Genomic DNA, 21,034 nt, shown 5'->3' with positions numbered 1-21,034 from the left:
CACATTCGTGGGCTATGCTAGGCTACTGGGCAGCAACACAAAACATTAAGACACTAGTAGTGAAAAGGAACCTTTGTAAGATATTACGGTACATCTACATCTTAAAATACATGCATTTTAGTTAACTAACAGCCATAGTATTGTTACCAAAACAGCTCCGCAATTCTAACAAATGCTCATGCAGGCAACATCAGAGCAATGAGGTGCAGGTGCGGGAGCAGCTGCAGCAATATCAGCCCTACACTCCAGCTTCTTCTGCTTTGACCCAGGTTAGGCTCATTCTGTTTCGTCCAAGTCTGCTAGTCTTCTGCAGCAGCTCTATCAAATCCAATGTGCCTTAAGATAAGTCAGTGAGTGTTAATATATCTAAAGCAGAAGGTGGGGTGGAACTGGGTATCCCCTGACCTAGGGATGGAGGAAGGAGCCCAACTTGTTGCATGACTACATCAGCTATGGATCACTCTCTTCTTTCCCCTAACCACAAGAGGTCTTAATACAAGTGGGGGAGCACTAATCTCCTCCCCCAGGATCTTCCGGAAATACCAGCAACCTCCCTGTTTAAATGATTTAACAGTATTGCAACATTTGACACTATCACAATAATTTTAAGAACTTGATAAAGATTCGAATGACCACTGGACATTAATGTAGAAGAAAGAAATATTACTTACCTAAGGGTGCAAAATTGTGAATTCCTTCTGCATTATCAGGCTCAGAAGCTAGCACTCTAGCTTTCAAACTGCTATCTGTTGCTTTGGTGGGACCAGAATCAAGAAATTTCATAATAGTTGAAACCATACTTCTTGCTGTGTTAACAATAGCTCTTGTGCTCGTTACCATGTTGTTGCAAATAAGCTGAACACCACCTGTGTATAACATGGGCAGAGGGAGAGGAAACAACACTGTTCAGAAGCATGAAATAGATTTTAAGCAAGCAAACAACTATTCAGTAAATGTGCTCCTCCAAGCATGTCTCTTTAGTCCTTCTAAAGATGAGGGGAAAAAAATAAATTAAAAAAAAAGTAAATCTGCAATAACCCTTTTACTTGCTGCAGCTAAAGAAAAGCCATTCTTACCCATATCATGGAAAGCCTTCAGTGCCTCACTTGTATCCAACACCCGTAAAATGAACCAGAGCAGTGGCTCAGATAACTGGCAAGTGGCAAGAGAACCCTAGAAGAAAAACAGTTAAGCAATACATGGTTTCATAAAAAATTAATATGACAGAAATACACATGACTGCTCTTAGCCTCCCTTTTTAGTAGGGCAAAAATCCCAGAGAGGAAATGCCAGCACAGTTGACCTCTCTGCTACAAAATAGCAATACCATGTTCCACAGGGTTCACTCCTTATGTAGGAGCAGTCTTTGAGGTAAGAAAAAAGATCAAACTACCAGGACAAGCAGCTGAGGGAAATAATAATATTGAGCATTTAAAATACCCACTCATATGAACACAATAAATGTTATTTCCTACCTGCACATAATAAAATATTCAATCCATCTTCAAGCTTTTAGCCAGAACACTTACAGGAATGTCAAAACGTCCTTACAGAAACTCTCACTCCTTCTACCATGGGCAATGGAGAGAGGCTTCCTAACTTCAGCACCAAACTGAAGTGAGGTTGGAAAGATGTTAACGTTTTTTACATAGCACTAGTTCAGGTTTGTGAGCTTATTATAAATGACACCACCAAATGATCTGTAATTCCTCTGAATCACAGCAGACCGAAAGGAACTCACCTGTCTTCCCATGTACCCACAGGCCATGTAGGTAAGAATCGGCTGAAGCATCACTTGCACTGTTGTTGCTTTTTTACTAAGTGTTGTCAGGATAGTGAACAACCCATCTCCAACTGATATTGCATCTAAGCCACCATGAAAGTTTTCATGTTTAGTGAGATGTAAGCCACTTGCACCTTAATGAAAACAGAAACACTTTGAAGGTCAGAAAGTGACATCTAACAAACCATTACAGCATGTAAGAAAACTCAAGGATATTTAGATTTCTTTTCAGTTAAATGTCCACACGGTTTTTACAAACTACAAACTGAATCAGGTTTTCAGGATCAAAAAAAATGTCTATTAGTGCTCCCAGACATGTACTACCTTCTTTACAGTGTAAGTAGGTAACTCGACCCCAGAAGTCAGGAATTTAAATCCAATTTTAGGTAAGACCATAAGAATGAGCGTGTTTAGTGAAATAAACAGAGTAAGAACCAATACCTCCTAGCCAGAAGCAACTAAAAAGAATTTAAGATTTTTTCTTTCATATAATAGAAGTGCATTTGTGCAGCCAAAACCCCCCCAAACGTTTAACGTGTATTTCTATCAGAAATACCTCTCTCAAAATTCTCCTTCTCAGTGGTAAACCTCAGGATTTATTCACGAGGATTTAACTGAATATCAATATTCAGAAATATTGATTACACATTGCTGAAATTGAGGATGGAAAGCAAAAGAACAGTCTTCCCAAGGAAGAGATTACCTTCATAAATACAGCTGTCTTACAAAGCATATGACATCAATCTGGAAAAGCTTTTAAAGTGGCTTTAGATTTCAGTGGGAGGAATCTATGGAATAATGCTGTTCCATTTAGAGAAACTGGAGTTATACGAAGAAACGATAATAAAAGATGTGTTCAAGTAATCTTTGGAACATGCCTTAGAGAAACATTTTGGCAAGAGCATTGACAGCTTTAGTACTTTAACCACCTTAAAGCTGTCAAGAAAGAAAATATTGGTAAGCACTGGATGCATGGAGACAGGCAAAAAAAAGCCTTAGGAGTCAGCCTCTGCACGGCCTGGGAAAGTTAAGTGGAATCAATGTTGAAGCTTAAGACAAGTCATGTGGGTTTGCTGTGAAGACTTTGAGATGAGGAGCTGGTAGGCAAGGAGGGGAATACTGTTACTTGTATGATTTTCATTGTCTGTCAACAACAAAGCATAAAAACCTAATGGAATAAATAGACAAAATGGTCATAAAGAAAATCCAACAAATCTTTTAACTTCATGTGACGAATGATGCAAGGCTTTCCTGGTTCCTGACCAGGTGGCTTGCCAGGTGTAGTAAATTAACATTATTAGCATTAGTTTTGGCACCAAAGCCACTACTTATCAGTACACATCTGCAGACATCATCTTCTTTATCTTCGCTGGGTAGCTAGCATGCTGCACTAGGTATTACACGTTTACTACTGTATGCTCAGAACTGATTTTTGTATCATATATAACCTTGGCTGCAGTCTTGGAGAAATGTTTGTTCATAGAAATTGTCTGGAGAGAGCTTAACAGAGTTCTTCATGAAGGAACTAAACCCACAAATAACTGTGTTACATCTTCTCAGAATACACAAACAAATTAGTTTCAATAACCTACATTAAAAGGCTGTGGGAGGAACAATCCGCTGATGGGATCAGCTGGCCCAGTACCCTGAATTCAATGAAAATATTTTGAAACAACACTATCTTTCCAAATTTCCTAAAAAACTCAAAACAACTGCTGCACAGAAATCAGTGGTTGGAAAGACATCAAAGTTTAGGAGGAGAATATCTGAATTTCACTCCAAAGTAGTTCATACTCAGAACAAACCACCATTCCCAGAACAAACTACTTCTTGTGTTCATAGTGTATTTGCAATACAATGCCAACTATGCAGAATAAAAGAGAAGTTCTAGAATTAATTTCAGGAAGGTTCCAACAGTGCAATCCAGACTTGTCAAATCCTGCCTGCTGTTTAATTTGACTACTGCAGATTTTTTTCTCAACTGCTTTTATGCCAAAATGAACCACTGGTCTAACATTCACATGCTCTCAGCCAAAAAGTTTACTGTTTTCTGGTAACAGCATTGGTTAACAGTTTCACATCTGCTTAAAAGAGATGAAGTGCAAAAAAGGCCAGAGATACTTTGAGACAAGAGAATCACTATAAAGAGAGCCAAGTTTTACAAGTCTTTTGCCTGAAATGGAGTGCAGGCTCTTGGCCTATCCTCATGCAAAATATTTTCCCAGTTTTGCACACACAGAAACATTCACCGTATTTCAGCTAGTGGTTTCATTTGTGCAAATAAACTCTCTGCTAACATCGCTGCTCACAAGCAAGTCGCATCAAGATAGTCTCTCCGAGAAAATGCACCCTTGTCATGTGTCTGACAAATAGCAACTTTGCTGTTCAAAGTATCATCAGCTTCCTCACTTGTTCATAGCAGGAAGATCCAAACCAAAAATAAGACTGGAACTCCCGAAACACACTAGTAATGCAACTTCTGGTACAAAAGACGAATAAGAAGGTTTATGTATTCTATGCAAGGGCCACAACTGTAATTTGTCTCTTAAACAATTAAAAAAATGAAACTGACACAACACTTAAAGAACTGAGGTAATGTGTCTATACTATAAACTGAAGACTAATTTGTGCATAAAGGCATGCGATGGGCATAAGAAAAAGGATTTTCTACTTTAAGAATGACTGAACATTAACAGGCTGCCCAGAGTGGTTGTGGAGCTTCCACTCTTGGGGAATTAGAAACCCAACTCGACAAGGTACTGAGCAACTTGCTGTCTGAAGCAGGCTCTGAGTTGATCCTGCTTTGTGCAGAGAGGTTGGACTTGACAATCGCCAGATTTCAAGGTCCTTTCAACACTGACCATTCAGCAAATTCAAGTGCCATATGCATTCCTGTTTGGTTTTAATTACTGTCTCCCACCTGATGTTAGTTTTTTTCATATAACTTCTTTAATTTCACTTATCAGTCTCTCTTCCTGTCATTTCTGTGATGCATTCTCTCATGTCTACACCCAATTTACGAGTTTGTAGAAGTTTTAAGTATTTTGTTACCCCAAAAGATCTTCTGTTTTATTCACAAATACCTACCAATAATCATTGCCATAGCACTGCTGTTACACTGGCCAAGTGCAGACAAAATCTGGCTCATAATTTGTTGGTTGGCTAACACCAAGTCTGCCACATATGCAGTTGATCCTTGAGTATTAGGGTTGCTTCCATTGCCATCTTTGCCTCCTGAAACTTTTTCTTCATCAGACACACTGTCTGTAGTACTGCTTGCTACTGGAACACGGGCACTATATTCTCGGTTACTGGAAAGTGGCAGTTGAACTAAAATGTTGACTAGTTTTAACAAATCAAACATCAGTTGATCCCTTGTCATCTCTCCGCAAACTGCTTTGGCATCACCTGGACGGATAATATTGGCAAAAAGTCCTCCAAAACACGCTCGAGCACCCACGGAGCTGTCTGAGCCGCTGCGAGACATCACTTTGTCCGAACATGTAATGTAATGATGCACGAGGAAGGTTATAGACTCAATTACTGCAGAAATAGTGCTAACTGATACAACTTCAAAATTCTGTTCCAGGGTAAATTCCAGGAGTTTCACTTGTGCATCTAAGGGTCCCTGGCCTGTCTGGAAAGCACCCCTGAAAGAAAGAAAATAAAAAATGTCATCATTCAATATGAACAAGTTTAAGTGGTTTGTTTCTTTTGGTTTGGGGTTTGTGTTGGGTTTTTGGTTTATTTTTTTCTTTTCTCGATTTTTAAGACTCAAAAAGCACACCAGTTTCAATAGATAAAACTCCAGCCATTTTCAGAAATGCATGTTGAAGCACAATCTGATCTTTCGTAAGTCAAGCATTCATAAGTTTTTAATTAATGTACTGGTCATTACTGTAGAACCTGCTCATGCTACCACTTTCCTGACACCACTGAGGATTACAGTTTCATTTGAAAAAGTCTAAGACCCATCTTTTTTTTTTTAATAATTCAGTTAATTTTGCAGGTACATACTTAGAGCGTAGACCCGTTTAGTATTGGTACAGTGTTTCGTATGTTTGCAGGGAAATTTCATGGGAAGAAGTAATCCAATACTTTAATATCATTAGGATTATTAGTTTTCTAATTGGAAATCATGATGGGTTTTTTCATCCATAGATTTTGTTGTTCTTTTCTCCCCTGAGGCAGAAAGAAGAATGGTCAGGTTTTAGCTATCTAAATAACAAATATACATAAGATGACCATGGTAAGGTACTCAAACTATCACAGGTTGGTGCTTGTAGGTTGATTGTCTTAAGGAACCCTCTTCTAGGGATAAGTTTATTTTCCCAATTGCTTTTACACATATCATGGTGGACTACAAAATGAAACTTTCAAATCAGTGTATTTAAGATAAAACTGGTGCTACTTCTTGAAGTGTTAGTTACTAATTTTTGATATATTTCTCCTTATCTTTTGACAGCGAATAATCTTACTATAACTTTTAAAATTAAACACAGAAGAAAACATTTTATACAAACAGCCCTGAAGAAAATATTTGGCATTTAATTAGTTCTAACAGTAAAATACAGCTTTTCTTCACAATCAATCTTATGCTTTGATCAGACATGCTATACTCCAGTAATTAGCTGAGGTTTCAGAAATAAACATCTAACCCCTTTTCTGGTGTTTTGCTTCCATTTTATGACATTTCAGGTCACCTTTGATTTGTCTCAAAAAAAAAATCTAATACATTTCAAAAACTATCCTTTCAGTGCTCTCATTTACCTTAATTCAAATAAATTACGGCATGAAGAGAAGGCATTTGAAGATTCGCTTTGAATTAGTATTTTATGGTATTATGACATTTCTTGTGTGAGTATCAGTGTAGCCTGGTAAGCACCACTTACCCAATTTAAGTTACTAAAGTAAAATCTCTTAGAGAAGGCCAAAACTGTTTTCTGCATGATTAAAGGATAACACCAAAGTGCCACCTACTGGGAAGCCAGAAACTGAGGAAGCTCATCCCTAACTATATGAAGCTTTTGTCTGGGGATGACCAGAACATCAGTACTAGAAATAAATGATAATTCCTCATGTACTTTAGGCCAAACAATTGGCAGATTTTTAGTGTACTACTGTCTACACAGTAGTTCTGTGCCCATCGACCTAGCCTTGAGAAAGCAGAGCTTTTTCTTATAAAAGGCAAGCCATAAGCTCTTATCTCTCCCACCTAATGGCACTTCTTATCTATACTAGTGAGAATCCCGGTCATCAGTAGGCCCCAGAAGAGTGGGGCAAAGGGGGTTTTCCACTGTTTGGTGAGGAGAAGAGAAATGGAAGACAAAACAATAAACATGCATTTTGCATGACAGAATTACACAATCTCATGTTTCATCCTACCACGTTATAAAAGCTATGCGTATGATTTCCGCAATCTACGTGTAATTCCTAGAATCTTTCATTAATTCAGGGGTCTCAGAATACTCTTTTTAAAATACGTAAACTAGTTAACAGTGCCCCTATTTTAGGGATTGCTTTAACAAGGCCTGGATTGTAGATCTCTATCAAATCATAAAGTCAGTCCGAACAACTGTTCAGTGCTTTTATTCACTATCCCTCACACAAAGATTGTTGTGTATGGACTCCAGTCGCACTCTTCCACATGCCAGAAGTAGCCAAGATCCTGCTGGTAGTGCTGCAGCAACATCTAAGATCTCCATCCATATATAACTTGATAGGATGACAAGGAGGGTCACAGGCATCTTAGTTGTGATTAATGCTCACACAGATTTGAGACAAACAGGGCATGAAAAGAAAAAAAAAAAAGTTAAGACTTACCTTTCTGTTGAAAGTATATGGATTAATTTCAATAAAAATTCACTGAACATCTGAGGGCAAGTTGAAGAAAGGTGCACTTGTAATCGAGTAAGAAATTCTTGCATAGCTTGCGTCGCTGTTGGCCCAACCTAGAGGGAAAGGCATTTTAGTAAGTAAGTTTTATAAGAAACTGAAGTGTCTTCAAGAACATTAAGTAGTATCTCACAAGCACATTTTCTAAGAAGAGAAAAGTATTACGTAGCTTAACTTACTTTCTGAAGAATTTTACAGGGTTTTCACAGGAGAACTATTCTATATCAATTTACATTACGTGTTTTTCTATTAGTAGCCATGAGTAAAAAGCAAATAATTCAAGTCTTTGCCTAAGACTTGTTTTGCAGCTTGAGATTTTCTGTTCAGCAATGCAAACAATGCTTCACACAGAATACATTTCTGTGCTGATCTGAACGCTTTTTCACAAACCACACATTTACATGTAAGTGCTTTAAATTAAAGAAATAGAACAACGTTTAAGTTCTGGAAAAGACTAATTTCTGGAAAATACTAGAAACACCAGGTGTTTCGAACAACGTTTAAGTTCTGGAAAAGACTAATTTCTGGAAAATACTAGAAACACCAGCTGTTTTCTGTCTTCTAAACTAATTGTGTCAGAGATTCCCATCTAATGTTACATACAATTAAGGTAACATAGGCAGAAACAGTAACAGGTAGAAAACAAAAGCGTAATTTTAAATTCTGGAATTATTAGATATTTAAACTTAATCTTCATTGCCATTTTAATTGCAATCCAATAAGATTTCAGGAAACTAACTGAACTCGCTTACTTTTTTCATGCATGCAACTAAGGAATCCTAACAGGGAACACTGACATATCACATGGCATTCTCTCCCTGTGTGAAGTCTCCAGGTAGCTGTAAAAACATATGATCACTACTCAGAGTGTATGACCAACACAAACTTGCCTGTGGTTGCTCAGAGCCAACTAAGACTATAACCAAAGAAAAGAAACAAGCCAAGGATATACTACATTATGAGTAACACATATTTCATGTCAAGTGTACTGGAATCCTATTATGAAGAGGTTTTTTCTCTTATTTTAATTGCTAGTTACCTGTGGACTGTGTTGATTTGTTCCATGAGGATTAGTGCCAGAAAGAAATTTCACTAACACATGAATGAGGTTTGGATCTGACACCAACAATTGGGCAGTACTTTCCTGAGCTCCAATGGCACTGCTTGGACCAGCTTAAAAATAAAGACATAAAAATTAAATCTGTAATCTTAAGTATTCAGTGTAAACCAAACATTTATACTGCATATCCCTTGTACTTATTTCATGATGTGTAAATATTTTCAGCAAGATCGGGTACCACTTACTCAGGTTTACAATTTTGAGTGTAGAGTTTTCCATTAAGTACAGATATAAACCCCCAAAACTGTTCCACCAGTGTTCTAGGCTTGCTAAGGCAGTACTCCTGAAAGTAGAGCTTCATTTTGTAGAAGCAATATATACAGACATTTTGATTTGCCTTTGCTGGTCGAACACTTTAATAAGGCTTAAATGCATCTGTTAGTTTGCCAGACAGACACTACCTGTTCTATTAACCTGTAAACAATCAAGATACTTTTGTCCTTGGCACATTCAGAGACTTACTATCATTGACTAAAAGTGTAGGGAGCTTAAGAGATAAGAACTCTGAGAACCAGAATTAGAATTAAAATACACCCTTCAATGATCAAACAAATGAGCCCTATTAAAAGTGAAGTCTTACTCATTCAATAGTGGTACACTGAATCAATTCAAAACACAACTTGGAAAAAAGCATAACTACTTATTGAATAAAAAAATATATTCTTATAATATCACACTTATGTAAATGAAGTTACAGGTTACTGCTGAAGATGCAATCTCTTTCAGACTATCTCATCATACATAAAAGATCAAACAAAGAGGAAATGATGCTCTGGTACAAGAGCTTGACTGGCATCCCTTCACATCCCAAGGTAAGATTTTTAATTAGGGAAGCTGTTGAAAGAACCAAATAATGAACTACTTACTAGTCACTCTGTTTATCAGAGTCTTCATCATTCACAATACTTTCTTTAAACTACAGGGCATTAAACTAACGATCCCTACTAGGAGTGAAACATTTCTGTCAAAACCAGAATTAAACCCTGATTGCTTCCATCTCAGTTGAAAACCTTTCAGAGAAATGAAATAAAAATAGCATTTGAAAGACACTTGCTATAGGAGAAATCCTTACAAGAAGATCAAAAGAGAAGATAATTCAAAGTAAGTTTTCCCTTAACAAGTACCATTTTATTCTAAACCTATAAACAGATTTCTTACTTTAGATAAATGCAGAAAACTAATGCTGAAAGTATATCTTGTAAAACAATACAAACCATTTTGCACTGATCTGTCAACATTTGTAGTGGATCAAGACTATATGGCTATGACAGATGGCATGGCGATAGCTGGGGTTGAATATAAGCAACAAAGCATCCCACAGCATTCCAGTTCCATTTTATTACAGACAATAAGCCTGCTCTAGTTTACATTCGATACTGCAAAAGTTGAAGAGGTTAAGTGTTGTCTGGGTGGGGGACAAGTCTTTATAAAGCAAGCACACAATTTCACAGGTTCTCAAAAAGAAAAACCAAACATTTCAGAACAGAGAAGTCTTCCATTGCAGGCCGTGCATTGCAAGCACCAGTCTGAATGAACTTATCAGTTTATTTTCCCCTGCTGAATCTGCACCCCTGAGCATTTACTGAAGTAAAACATGTAATACACTGATGTTCCCTCTAAGGAAATAAGGTATGTAGATTGTTGCTGGGGAGGGTTTTTTGGTTTTGGCAGGTGTTCCTGAGTGTATCAAGATACAAGTTAAAAATGAAAATGACACTCAGGTCACTAAGAACATGATAAGCTCTAGCTCTTGCATGTATACTCAGACGTGTTACATTAATACATTTTGTGTCATAGGGTTTTTAAAATTTTAAGTTCCTTATAAGCTATTTTGAAATGTAAGACAATTCACTACCACTAAAAATACATTCAGCTGCAGATGACAACTAATCAAAATGAGAAGTTAATCTGAATTTGGTTATTCTGGTTTTCATAGTTTTCTGTAACTTGTCATCATTTCAATGCAACTGCATCATTCAAACTTTGTGTACGACTTCAGTTTTGAACTAAATGTCACTTGAGTTTGTCCAAAAGTATCGAGTACCCAAATTAATTTTAAAATACATGCACAAAACTTCCTATGTTATTTTATTTTCGTATTTTTTATTTAACAGCTAAAAATATCACTACAATATTAAGTCCCCCCCTTTTTTACTACATTATATTTGTAGCCTAACAGGTTTTGTTTGGCATACTAACTCAGTGTTCAGGATGCATCTGTATCATCTGCTCTGTCAGGTAGTGTTTATGTTCAAAACACTGCTCTCAAACAGTATTTCCAGTGACAACAATAACAGAAAGCAAAGGGCATGTGAGGAGAACATGGTTAGATCTTGCTCAAGGAACAGATGAGTAAATACACTGTGAGAACAATTTGACAGATGACAGCTGTTTCCTGGAGAGCAACTGTAGCTCTGAGAAGTTTTTCTAGCCACGTATCATTATCATTGTAGATTTGCTTCTACGCACCTTCCTTTACATGAGATTAAATGAATTTGATGTCACCCATCAAATACTGATTTTAAACACCATCCTTGCGAACTTTGTCCCTTGATCATGTAACCAATTAAGGTTCAAAAGAAATGGCAGGGGTACTGAGTTAATCCCTGAAAAATAATCTTGCACTCCTCAGGTATGAACTTCTGAAGCACAGAAGTTCAGAAAGTACTTTATCAGCAAGTAACGGCATAATGAAATAAGATTTTCTGACCATGAACTGACCTGCCCTAGACAGCGGTTACTCAAAACCCTAGCACAGGATAGTTCCCAAAAAGAATCTGCCCTATACTCCAGTGGTGAGGAGGAGAGAGAAGGGAAGAGAGCAGGACAAAACTTACCATTAAGCTGCATATTTGTCATGAGAGTTAGGCTATGAAGCACAAGGCACCATGTTCGGAGTAAGGTGTTAGGATACCATGCCAGAACTGACAGGAAGCTAGTTACTGAAGCTGTCAAGAAAAACATGTTTTTCAAGCTTTAATCTTCAGGGTATTACTATTAATTTCTTATTTTTACTGTAAGGTGCTATGTTTATTATTACTGTTACTGATGTTGTATTCACTTTGTTTTGTCAACTACTGTTCCAGGAAGTTAGGAAAAGAAGCCTCACCAACACTTCACAGACACTGTCCCACAGAACTTTCTACAGCACCCACACCCTGACATCTCAGAGCAAATGAAGCAAAGAAACTGGTTCCAAAATGCTCTCATGGAAGTCAATGTAACAGGTTCATTATAGCAGGCATTAATGTTTTGAACTATAACCAGAATATATGACAGATTTTCTAAACTATACAGTATAACATATTATAGAAAAAAACAAATTCTACATGTCTTTGTACTACCATGGTAGTTTGAGGCCAGAAAGTAATAGGGTTTCCCACCCCCTCTAACCCATTTGACAATAGTCAGGGAAGCGCATACAGGTGCACAGTTCACCTTAGACTAAGAAGTGTATTTTAAAAATCCCTCCTCAGTGTAATGATGAGTTAAACCCCACAAATTTTACACTTTAATTTCTGAAGAGATTATGCAAATTCAATGAATCATCTCTCAGTTACAACTAGCTACACATTTTTCATGTTAAGAAGAGAATGAGCCCAAGGGTTCTTTAATTAGAACACAGAAATTTACCTAACACTGATCTTATCAAGAATATTTACTGTAAAAATTGACTACTTAAAAAATCTTATCTTACAGTTCCTGAAAATTAACTTCCCATATTTAATGTATTTTACCTTGGTTCAAGGAAATGACAGGTATTCTGTTAGCGTTATAAAGGAAAATATCAGCGCCACTATCTTTACTTCCAGAGGAGCTGGAATTCAGGCTTAATGTGAGCCATAACTGTAAAAGGGACTCAAGCTGGAGAAAAAAAAAGAGAGGGGGAAAACCACTATCAGACCAAAATAACAGTCTGGAATTATGGAAAAATGCATAAAACTTTATCTGTTTTGATTTCCAAAGCCTTATCTACATTCTCAACTGCTACTGTTTCACTGATAACACACACACTCTCTCCTTTACTGGATTTGAAGATTCTTATAAACATAATATTCAAGGCAAATTCAGCATAACTAGCAAATGTTTCTGCTATGTTTCTGTAATCGACTTCTTCTAAATACAGTTAAGTTTCTCTAAAGAACTTTATTCAAACTTACATGAAAAAATAAAAAAAAGCAGCTTTACAGACATTTCTGAGTAGCATGTATCAAAACCTTATACTGGTAACCTTGGTTTGCATGTAAGCTTTTGGAATATCTCGATATAGTCAACCAATGTTTACCAGTCAACCAAATTTATTCAAAAGGCCAATTTAATTACTGGAAAACCTCTTTTACTATCAGAGAGACACTGATGCTCACTCTGAAAAACTCCCTTGAGGAAAATAACTACGCAGGTATTCTAGGGAAACATTAAGGTCCGTTACACCACAAAATGTATTTTGGATGAGGTAGTTAAAGAACTACTGAGTTACGGGTCAGCCACTCAATTAAAATATGAACAGGCAGGCAGGCACCTCATCACTCTTACATAGCACACACGGTGTGTTCCCTTGTATGCATCCAAAAAGTGTTGCTAAACCAACGACTTTTCAAAAGACACACTCAAAACGTTTAGGATTATTGAATAATTCAGGTTGGAAGGGATCTCTGAAGGTTACCCAAGCCAATCTTCTGCTCAAAGACGGTCCAAAGAAGACAGCAGACTAGGTTGTTAAGGGATTATCCAGCTGCGTTTTAAAAATGTCCACAGACGGGAGACTGAATACTAAGCGACAATCTTCACTAATAAGCTAACAATTATGTTTCAGTGACCTACAAACTTACTTTCGTTGTCACAAGAAATGTCCTATTTAATAAAAACTTTCAGCAGGTTGTCTATTACAAGTACCAATATTGTTATTGGTGCTGGTTTTGACAGCTTCATAAGCAATAAAGCACATAACATAACAGGTTACTTGAACCTTAAGTACTAATAAGTATAGAAAACAACTTTCTAATTTAGAGAGAAATACTAATAAAACATATCAAAGTTCATAATTCTATACCTGAACATGGTGGACTTGTAGCATGGAAAAGAGTTTGTTGAAGCATGCACTCAGCATAGGTATAGATGACAACTGTACAATCAACTGGGTGTTCTGGTTAGCAGCATGTAATCCTCTTAGCAATGAATCATCTGTTCCACTAGGAGACTGGGTTACTAAAAAACAAAACAAGAAGTACCATCCTCCCATGAACTATTTCATACGAGTTCCTAAAAGTAATTTCATATTTATTTCCTTGCCTTTTATACTTAAGGGAAAGACACTCGTAATTTACAAGAACATCTCCAATGTAGCATTCAGATGAATTGGACTACTGACTACCATACTGTGAAAGGCATATTTGAGTCTCAGACATCTTCATTTTCACAAAAACTGCTTGAAAGTCACCCTACACAAATACATTTTCACAGTTCTTGCTAAACATGTATTACCGGCGTGTCTTGGTAACACAGTGGTAAGACAAACAATTGTGACATCTCTTCCATGCATTATGGTGAAACTATTGCAATCAATACTACACTTCCAGAGAATAAGGGCTGAGGATGTCACTAAACCTATTCCATGATCAGATATTCAAGTAATGAATGCATGTATATTAAGGTACCCAGACAGCTGCAAAGAAGCACATCTTAACAAGATAGGCAGTGCCACTCACTGAAAATATGTTCAGAAGCGAATTGGCATCACGAGTGCTTTTGTAACATAAAGCTTACTGAACAGCTGAGTTTAACACTGTATTAAAATATTTTCACTTTCACCATCGAATAGGTGAAACTGTCAAGTGCAAAGCAGCTTTCAAACAGCTGAAATATCACAATGAATGCAAGTTCACAAAACCAGGAAACTTAATGCTCACTTGCACAAGATCAGAAAACGAAAACAATACCTCCACTGTAGTGCAATGTACTTTCAAAGAAATCTGCAGATTTGACCAGTTTCTCAAAATGTTTCACATATAGGTACACAGAAAAATCTGAATTAAAAACCCAAAAATCTCTAATGCTCAGCCTATCAAAAAAATTCAGGCAAAATATAAGTTTCTCCAAGCTGCTAAGTGACTACAGAAAAAATTAGTTGCAAGTTTCAAAGCATCATGGTTATTATGTGAAGAGAATGATTTGACAACATGTAGTTACATGTAGGAGATGTGTTTGTTAATGCTTGTAGAATGGAATCAGCCTCCAGGGTGGACATCATTTTCAGCATCAGCTCAGCCTGCTGTTCAAGTCCAACTTCTAGACGTGCATCTAAAGCTACACAAGGCAACAAACAGGGTAAAACTGAATTATATCAGAGACATATATAATCAGTTACTTTAACTTCCTGTGCAAGCAACGTAGCTATACAGTACACATTAAACTGAAAAAAACCCCACAGAATTGCTAACAGGAAGATTCACTTTTACATGTGATGGAAGCAGAACATAGAAACTCATACTCTGAACTGAATATAAGATTCCTACAGGTATAAAATACATAATTAATAAAATACTGAATTTCTGTGTTGCACACGTATATTTCTTTTCAGTCACTATAATAAACATATGCACATTTAGTCATGTGTGATAAGCCTGTTTTTCCTAAGGTAACAACTCTCGACCAAGAACTAAAAAGCTGGTTTTCCCCAGTGTGGCAAGGGAAAGATCTATCAATTCCAAATTAAACAAGTGTGCCACCTCATTCTTTAGGGTAGAGTCAATTATCCAAATTATCAGCCAACTAGAAAAGAGCTTCCAAAATTTCCTAACAGGAAAGATTTAAACCTGCCTGTAAGTGTGTGCTTGAAAATGTTAGAAAATGAGATTTTCTGCTCTATTAGGCTGATTTAAACGTAAGCTTCATATATAACATTTTCTCAGTCACCACAGAAAAGCTGTGGCATATAGAAAAGTTACTTCTTTCCACTTAATGTACATAGGTTGTTTACATCATTTGATATGCAGAAGTGTCAAATACAGTATCTCAGAAAAGGAACCCTGAACAGAACTTTAGTTCATGACTTACCTTGAGAGACTGATACGCTCACAGTTTGTGATCCATTTTTCTCTGTAGTTACTGGCGGTTTTGCAACTGGAATTCCAACACCTCCAATGTAAGGATTGTAATTGTAGGTGCCATAATCGGCACCCCAGTAATCGTACCAGGTGCTGCTTATAGGCTTAAAAACCAAACAAAGCAACAAAGAAAAAAAATAAACAGCAACTCTTTAGACTGCCCAAGTAAAAGAATAAAATTTGTAATGACTAACAACAAACACTGAAGTTACAAAAAATTAAAACCAGAAGATTGGATGCAATAGCTTTAAAAAAATTTGTTTCCATTTTTATTGCAGTATAAGCTACTGAATCCTTAGTGATTGTCAAAATCCAGCAATGCAGTTAGCTATCTGAAAGATTTAAAAAGCCAATTAGCATCAGTTTTTATTCTCACATTCATACCATACTGTAAATTTGGAAGTGAAGATGCAGATATTTTGAGAAGTTAGTTAAGATAGAATACTATAGCATTAACTGTACTAATAAAGTATCCCGAAGCCTCAGTGAGGCTCAGAGATTATTTGTACTGCAAGAGAAAAATTGAATAATCTCTACTCAAATGTCAGTTCAAGACACTAAGAAAGCATATGGACCACAAAACCAAAAAAAGTCATGTAAGACTGCATGAAGGTAATTTGTGTATGCCTGTGTTTAATGGCAAGATCCAGTACCAACTGCAGTAAGATAAGATCATGAAGACATGTGTGGATGAAGTGGACTAAGGAGTACTACCACATGAAAAGAAAGAATAAAGGAAGGAAACATCAGTAAGACAAAAATTAAGCAAAATTAGAATTTTTGGTAGGGTGAGATTTAAAGGAAATCTTTACATGATAGGTAAACACTGGAAAGACATATGAAGGAATGTCCTAGCAAATGGTGAGAAAAATAATATAGGTTAATTCAAATGAGGCTGAAGATGTAAGTCAATATTGAGAGGAATGGGAAAACGCCAAATGATAGTGTCATCCTTATGGACAAAGAGAAGAAACTCAACATTTTATTAGGAATAGCTGTGTTTCTTTATGACCTTTTAAATATACCTTGATAATATACTATTACATCTAAATGCAATTCTACTACCTCTGATATGTTCAGTACATCAGAATATAAAAGCACTTAATTTTCTTGTTACATAAAGAGTTAAGTTTTGAAGTCAGCTGCTTCATGTCATAGTCTGAAGCTGGTCTGAGCACTAGTTACTGCTGACTTATTTTTTTTTAAACACAAAACTAGCAGTATTAACTCTTGAGAACAACTGCAGAAGCAAACGGCACTCTATTCTTTAAAAAAGAAGGAAAAGAAGAAATCTTATTTTTCTCTTACGCTTCTGTTGCTTTTAACATGTGACGAAGTATGAGTAACCTCAGAACCTCTTGTTTATGCAGGTTATTTTCACGCAAAAGCAAAATAGTTTGTAGTCAACTGAGATACTAATATATCTGAGATGTGAACACAATCTTTACATTCTTTCCTGTCATTCTACATTAAATCTTTGTAAAAGGCTAAAAGAAGGTCTAAGACATCAAATATCACTAACAAAGAAATGTAAAGAGAAAGGATTTTACTATTTCCCACGTAAAGGTTTTCATAGGTGTATCATACCTTAAAGACTTTGGCTGCAAGAGGATCTTTCTCTAAATCAATATCCAAAGGATCAATATCAACTTCCATCAGGTCTTGCAGTAATTCAAGATCAATGTCCTTATCTTTTTCCAAAGATGACAGAGGTGGAGCACCTTTGAATGATTAAAAGAGGATTAATACTACCAAGTACAAATTATGAAAAAAATATGTATGATACACTTAACATAACTTTAAGGCTTTTAATATTACAGCTTTTAGTGGAAAATGTTAATGAATGCAATCAAGTTGCCTTTTTTAAATAATCAGAAAAATAACTATTTTTTCCTGATTAGATGTAAAATTAAGTTGAATTGCTCACAGCTTGTCTATATTTTCAGAAACATCCTATCACCAAAAGTCTTTTACTGATATTTTGATAGATGAATAACAGCAAAGTTTTAGGGTTCTTTTTTTTTTTTTACTATTTCCAGTATACATATATACATCAAGATCATGGAATAATATACCTGTGATGTCATGTGTCAAAGGCTCATCTATTGTCTCCACTAACTGAACTGTGGACTGCTGGAGAGAGTCATCAGAATCCCCAGCTGAAGCTCCAGCATCTTCTCCCAAAGCACTTTCTTCCATAGCTTCAGCTGCTATAGGCGCCAACAACTCTCCTATTAGATTCAGCAGACAACCAATTTCAGTTACAAATTAACACCGCAGTCAGCACCACAGTCTAGGCCAATATTGTTTTTCTTCATCTAACTCTAAGTTCTCTAAGGGCTACTTCTTCAAGCAGAGGAGTTCTGAATAACTTTCAAACAATCAGGGTCATACAAACAGTAACTTTGCAATGCACAAGTTACCAATTCAGGATTGACAGTAATTGTAATTTTAAATTTCATTCTTTACACACTAATCTCAATATTATGGTAGTTTTTCTTTGGTTTTGGTTGTTGCTTGGTTTGGGTTTTTTTGTTTGCTTGTTCTTTTCGTTTTTTTTTTAACTATCTTAACAGTGTCAGCAGATTCTAACATACTAATAAAGCCCCTTAAAAACATTAAAGGAAGAAAGATTCAAGTGTAACGTATATTCTGAAAAACATAAACATAAACCAAACCTGCTAGAATATCCTGCAGCATACAAGTCAGAGAATACTGAGCCCATGCTCCTCCCCAAGAGATGTCTCCTCTGTTAAAGTCAGTTCCAACAAGAAGCAGCAATAATCTTTCCAACTGAGTCTCATTTACAATCTCGCATAAATGGATTGTTGGTCTTGTAGCATTGGCAATTCTAGCAAGAACCTGTAAGTAAAAGGAATATATGCCTATTCATATTTAACAGTGAAAATATGTAGTAGCTTTAATTTTTATGATTATCTTTGCTTAAAGCAAACTGGTTTTACCCGCTTAAATTTCAGAATTTTACAAGTGTACTTATATGAAAATATTTTTAAGTTACTATTTCTATGCAGTGTTGAAGTCAGCATATTGTCAGTTACACGAAAGGTGACAGATCAGAACAACCGCACCAGAAGTTACTAGAAGTTTTAATACTGCAGCTAATTTTTACCACAAAGCCTGTAAAAAAGCAGTAATAGAAAGCTAATGCAGTGCTAATCTCCACTGCAGTTACAAAGTGATGTAGTACAGTTTGTTTACCTTACAAACAAACAGAAGTAAATCTGCATGACAAGTAAAGTCCATGGACAAGAGAAAGAGTGCCAGCTTCTGCACTACTGAAATGCAACGTTCATGTGCCAATGTAAATGGAAGTGGTTCAATTTCTGGAGTTTCCTTTGTTGTTGATACTTCTGTATCTAAAGTAGAACGAGGCCATTCTGCAGTCCGACGTAGGCGTATTAAGTCCTTGAAGTGCTGCAGAAACAAAATTTGAAAAACCAGTTATGTTTTAAAACTAAGCTCTAAATCTTTTCCCAGTGAAAACCTGAGGCAGTAAAAACAGTAACCGTAAAGCTTTTTAAAAAAGAGAGGGACAGTCTCAGAATAAATTAGAATCTCGGATGGAATTAAAGCTTTACTGGCAGAAGTTTGTTTTGACAGCACGTTATCTCAGCTGACAGTCTCATACAGAATCCAGTTCAGGAAAAATGTCAATTAAGCCTTTATCTTTGACATAAAACATATTGAGAATACATATTTTAAAAATTTGTTTCTTATTTCCACACCTGCACATAAAGCTATGGTTACCATGAACCAAACTGCATATAAAAATATGGTAATATGGAATTTTACCCTTATGAGAATGCTGACTTCTCAGTTCTTCACATTAGATAAATTATTGATAATTTCTAACTTTCTTAATACTTTCAGAGTACAAAGTGTCCATTAGCCACCATAAACTGGTCTGATACTTGAACAGGCTCTAAACTACAATCTTTTTGACAGAGGGCCTATGAATTCAACAGAGGAAAGAAGGTACTTTGATTAATCCTCCCATCCACCAAGGGCACACATTTATCAGCTAAATTCATTCTGTAAGCTACACAAGCAGTCTAAAAGTATTACAAATGACTCGTAATCTCACTTAAGTAGTGAGTCTACTGAAGTAGAACAAAGAAAGAACTATTTACTAACACAAAGGTTTAAGCTTTCTCCTAAATGCAATAAATATTTTAAGTTACTTATTTGTTGTAACTGAAAGTGATTAGTAGGCAAAATAGTAAAAAATGCATGAAATGCAACTACCAAATAATACCATGACTAGATGTTAAGATAGTGTAAGGGAAAACTCTTTAGTTCAACATGCTTTTTTGATGCATAATGGCTGCTATAAAGTGAAACTTAAATAGCAGGACAGCATTATTTCAGCCAGTGACTCATTTAAAGGTGTTTCAAGCGGGCCACCAGCAGAGTAGCCTCCTTCCTATAACCTGCTGGAATAAAGCAGAAGATAGTGCAGGAAAGAACAGCTCATGACAAGCAAAGTTAGTGAAAACTTAGGGCTTTATTTTTATGCTGGTGTTTAAATTTTGTTGTTGGGGTATTTTTGTGTTTGTTTTAACTTTTTTATTTTTTATAATTACTGGAAGTTCTAAGATTTCCCTTTAGATTGCCTGTAAGATCTAACATTCCATAATCTTTTTCCGCAGGCTTACTTTCAGTCATCCTAACAGACATCAGCAATTCTGGATCTAGAGAGTAAACATTTAAAGAGATACCTAAGTTAGGTAGCTAGAAAGGTTTACACCTTTTTTTTTTTTTTTCCCCTTCCTTGGTGTTCCCTGCAAAGTCCATGTTACCATCTCCAGAAACCCCTAAATTTCAGCACTTCATCTCATAGTCAAAGTAACTCTTTAACTACCACATCCACTCTCAATATCTGGGGATTACTGCAAGATGCCACAACTCGTGTGATAAGTAGTTTTAGGGAGCTAAGAAGCTTCTGAGAAAGCTCAGAAAGCATTCTCAAAAGTCATATTCGTTAGTTTGGCGAGACAGTCATTAGCATGATTATTTTCTGATTACTCAACCAGGAGATAATCCAGAAGAATATCATGCATAAAAGTTAGCCATATAAAATATTATTTTACGTGTCTATTGACATACGTTATC

At 36.2% G+C, this 21,034-nt stretch overlaps 1 protein-coding gene across 1 annotated transcript in view; it reads right to left on the bottom strand.

The window, feature by feature from the left end:
* BIRC6 (baculoviral IAP repeat containing 6) overlaps positions 1–21,034 on the bottom strand; it is a gene marked incomplete at its 3' end in the record, with an annotated part of 95,274 nt that overhangs the window by 23,720 nt on the left and 50,520 nt on the right. Inside the window, exons 34-48 of the mRNA XM_010010978.1 lie at positions 19,121–19,336; positions 18,580–18,763; positions 17,977–18,132; positions 17,489–17,622; positions 15,852–16,005; positions 14,985–15,101; positions 13,849–14,003; positions 12,536–12,662; positions 11,636–11,746; positions 8,718–8,851; positions 7,607–7,734; positions 4,871–5,433; positions 1,742–1,917; positions 1,077–1,173; positions 672–866 (exon numbers count right to left, since the gene is read on the bottom strand). Coding sequence (XP_010009280.1) covers positions 672–866; positions 1,077–1,173; positions 1,742–1,917; positions 4,871–5,433; positions 7,607–7,734; positions 8,718–8,851; positions 11,636–11,746; positions 12,536–12,662; positions 13,849–14,003; positions 14,985–15,101; positions 15,852–16,005; positions 17,489–17,622; positions 17,977–18,132; positions 18,580–18,763; positions 19,121–19,336 — 2,647 coding nt within the window. The remainder of the gene's footprint in view (positions 1–671; positions 867–1,076; positions 1,174–1,741; positions 1,918–4,870; positions 5,434–7,606; positions 7,735–8,717; positions 8,852–11,635; positions 11,747–12,535; positions 12,663–13,848; positions 14,004–14,984; positions 15,102–15,851; positions 16,006–17,488; positions 17,623–17,976; positions 18,133–18,579; positions 18,764–19,120; positions 19,337–21,034) is intronic.

This window comes from Nestor notabilis, unplaced genomic scaffold (genome assembly GCF_000696875.1).
Source record: "Nestor notabilis isolate BGI_N333 unplaced genomic scaffold, ASM69687v1 scaffold8870, whole genome shotgun sequence".
In the NCBI taxonomy this organism is placed as follows: Eukaryota; Metazoa; Chordata; class Aves; order Psittaciformes; family Psittacidae; genus Nestor; species Nestor notabilis.
This window is presented reverse-complemented; position numbering and strand designations above follow the sequence as displayed.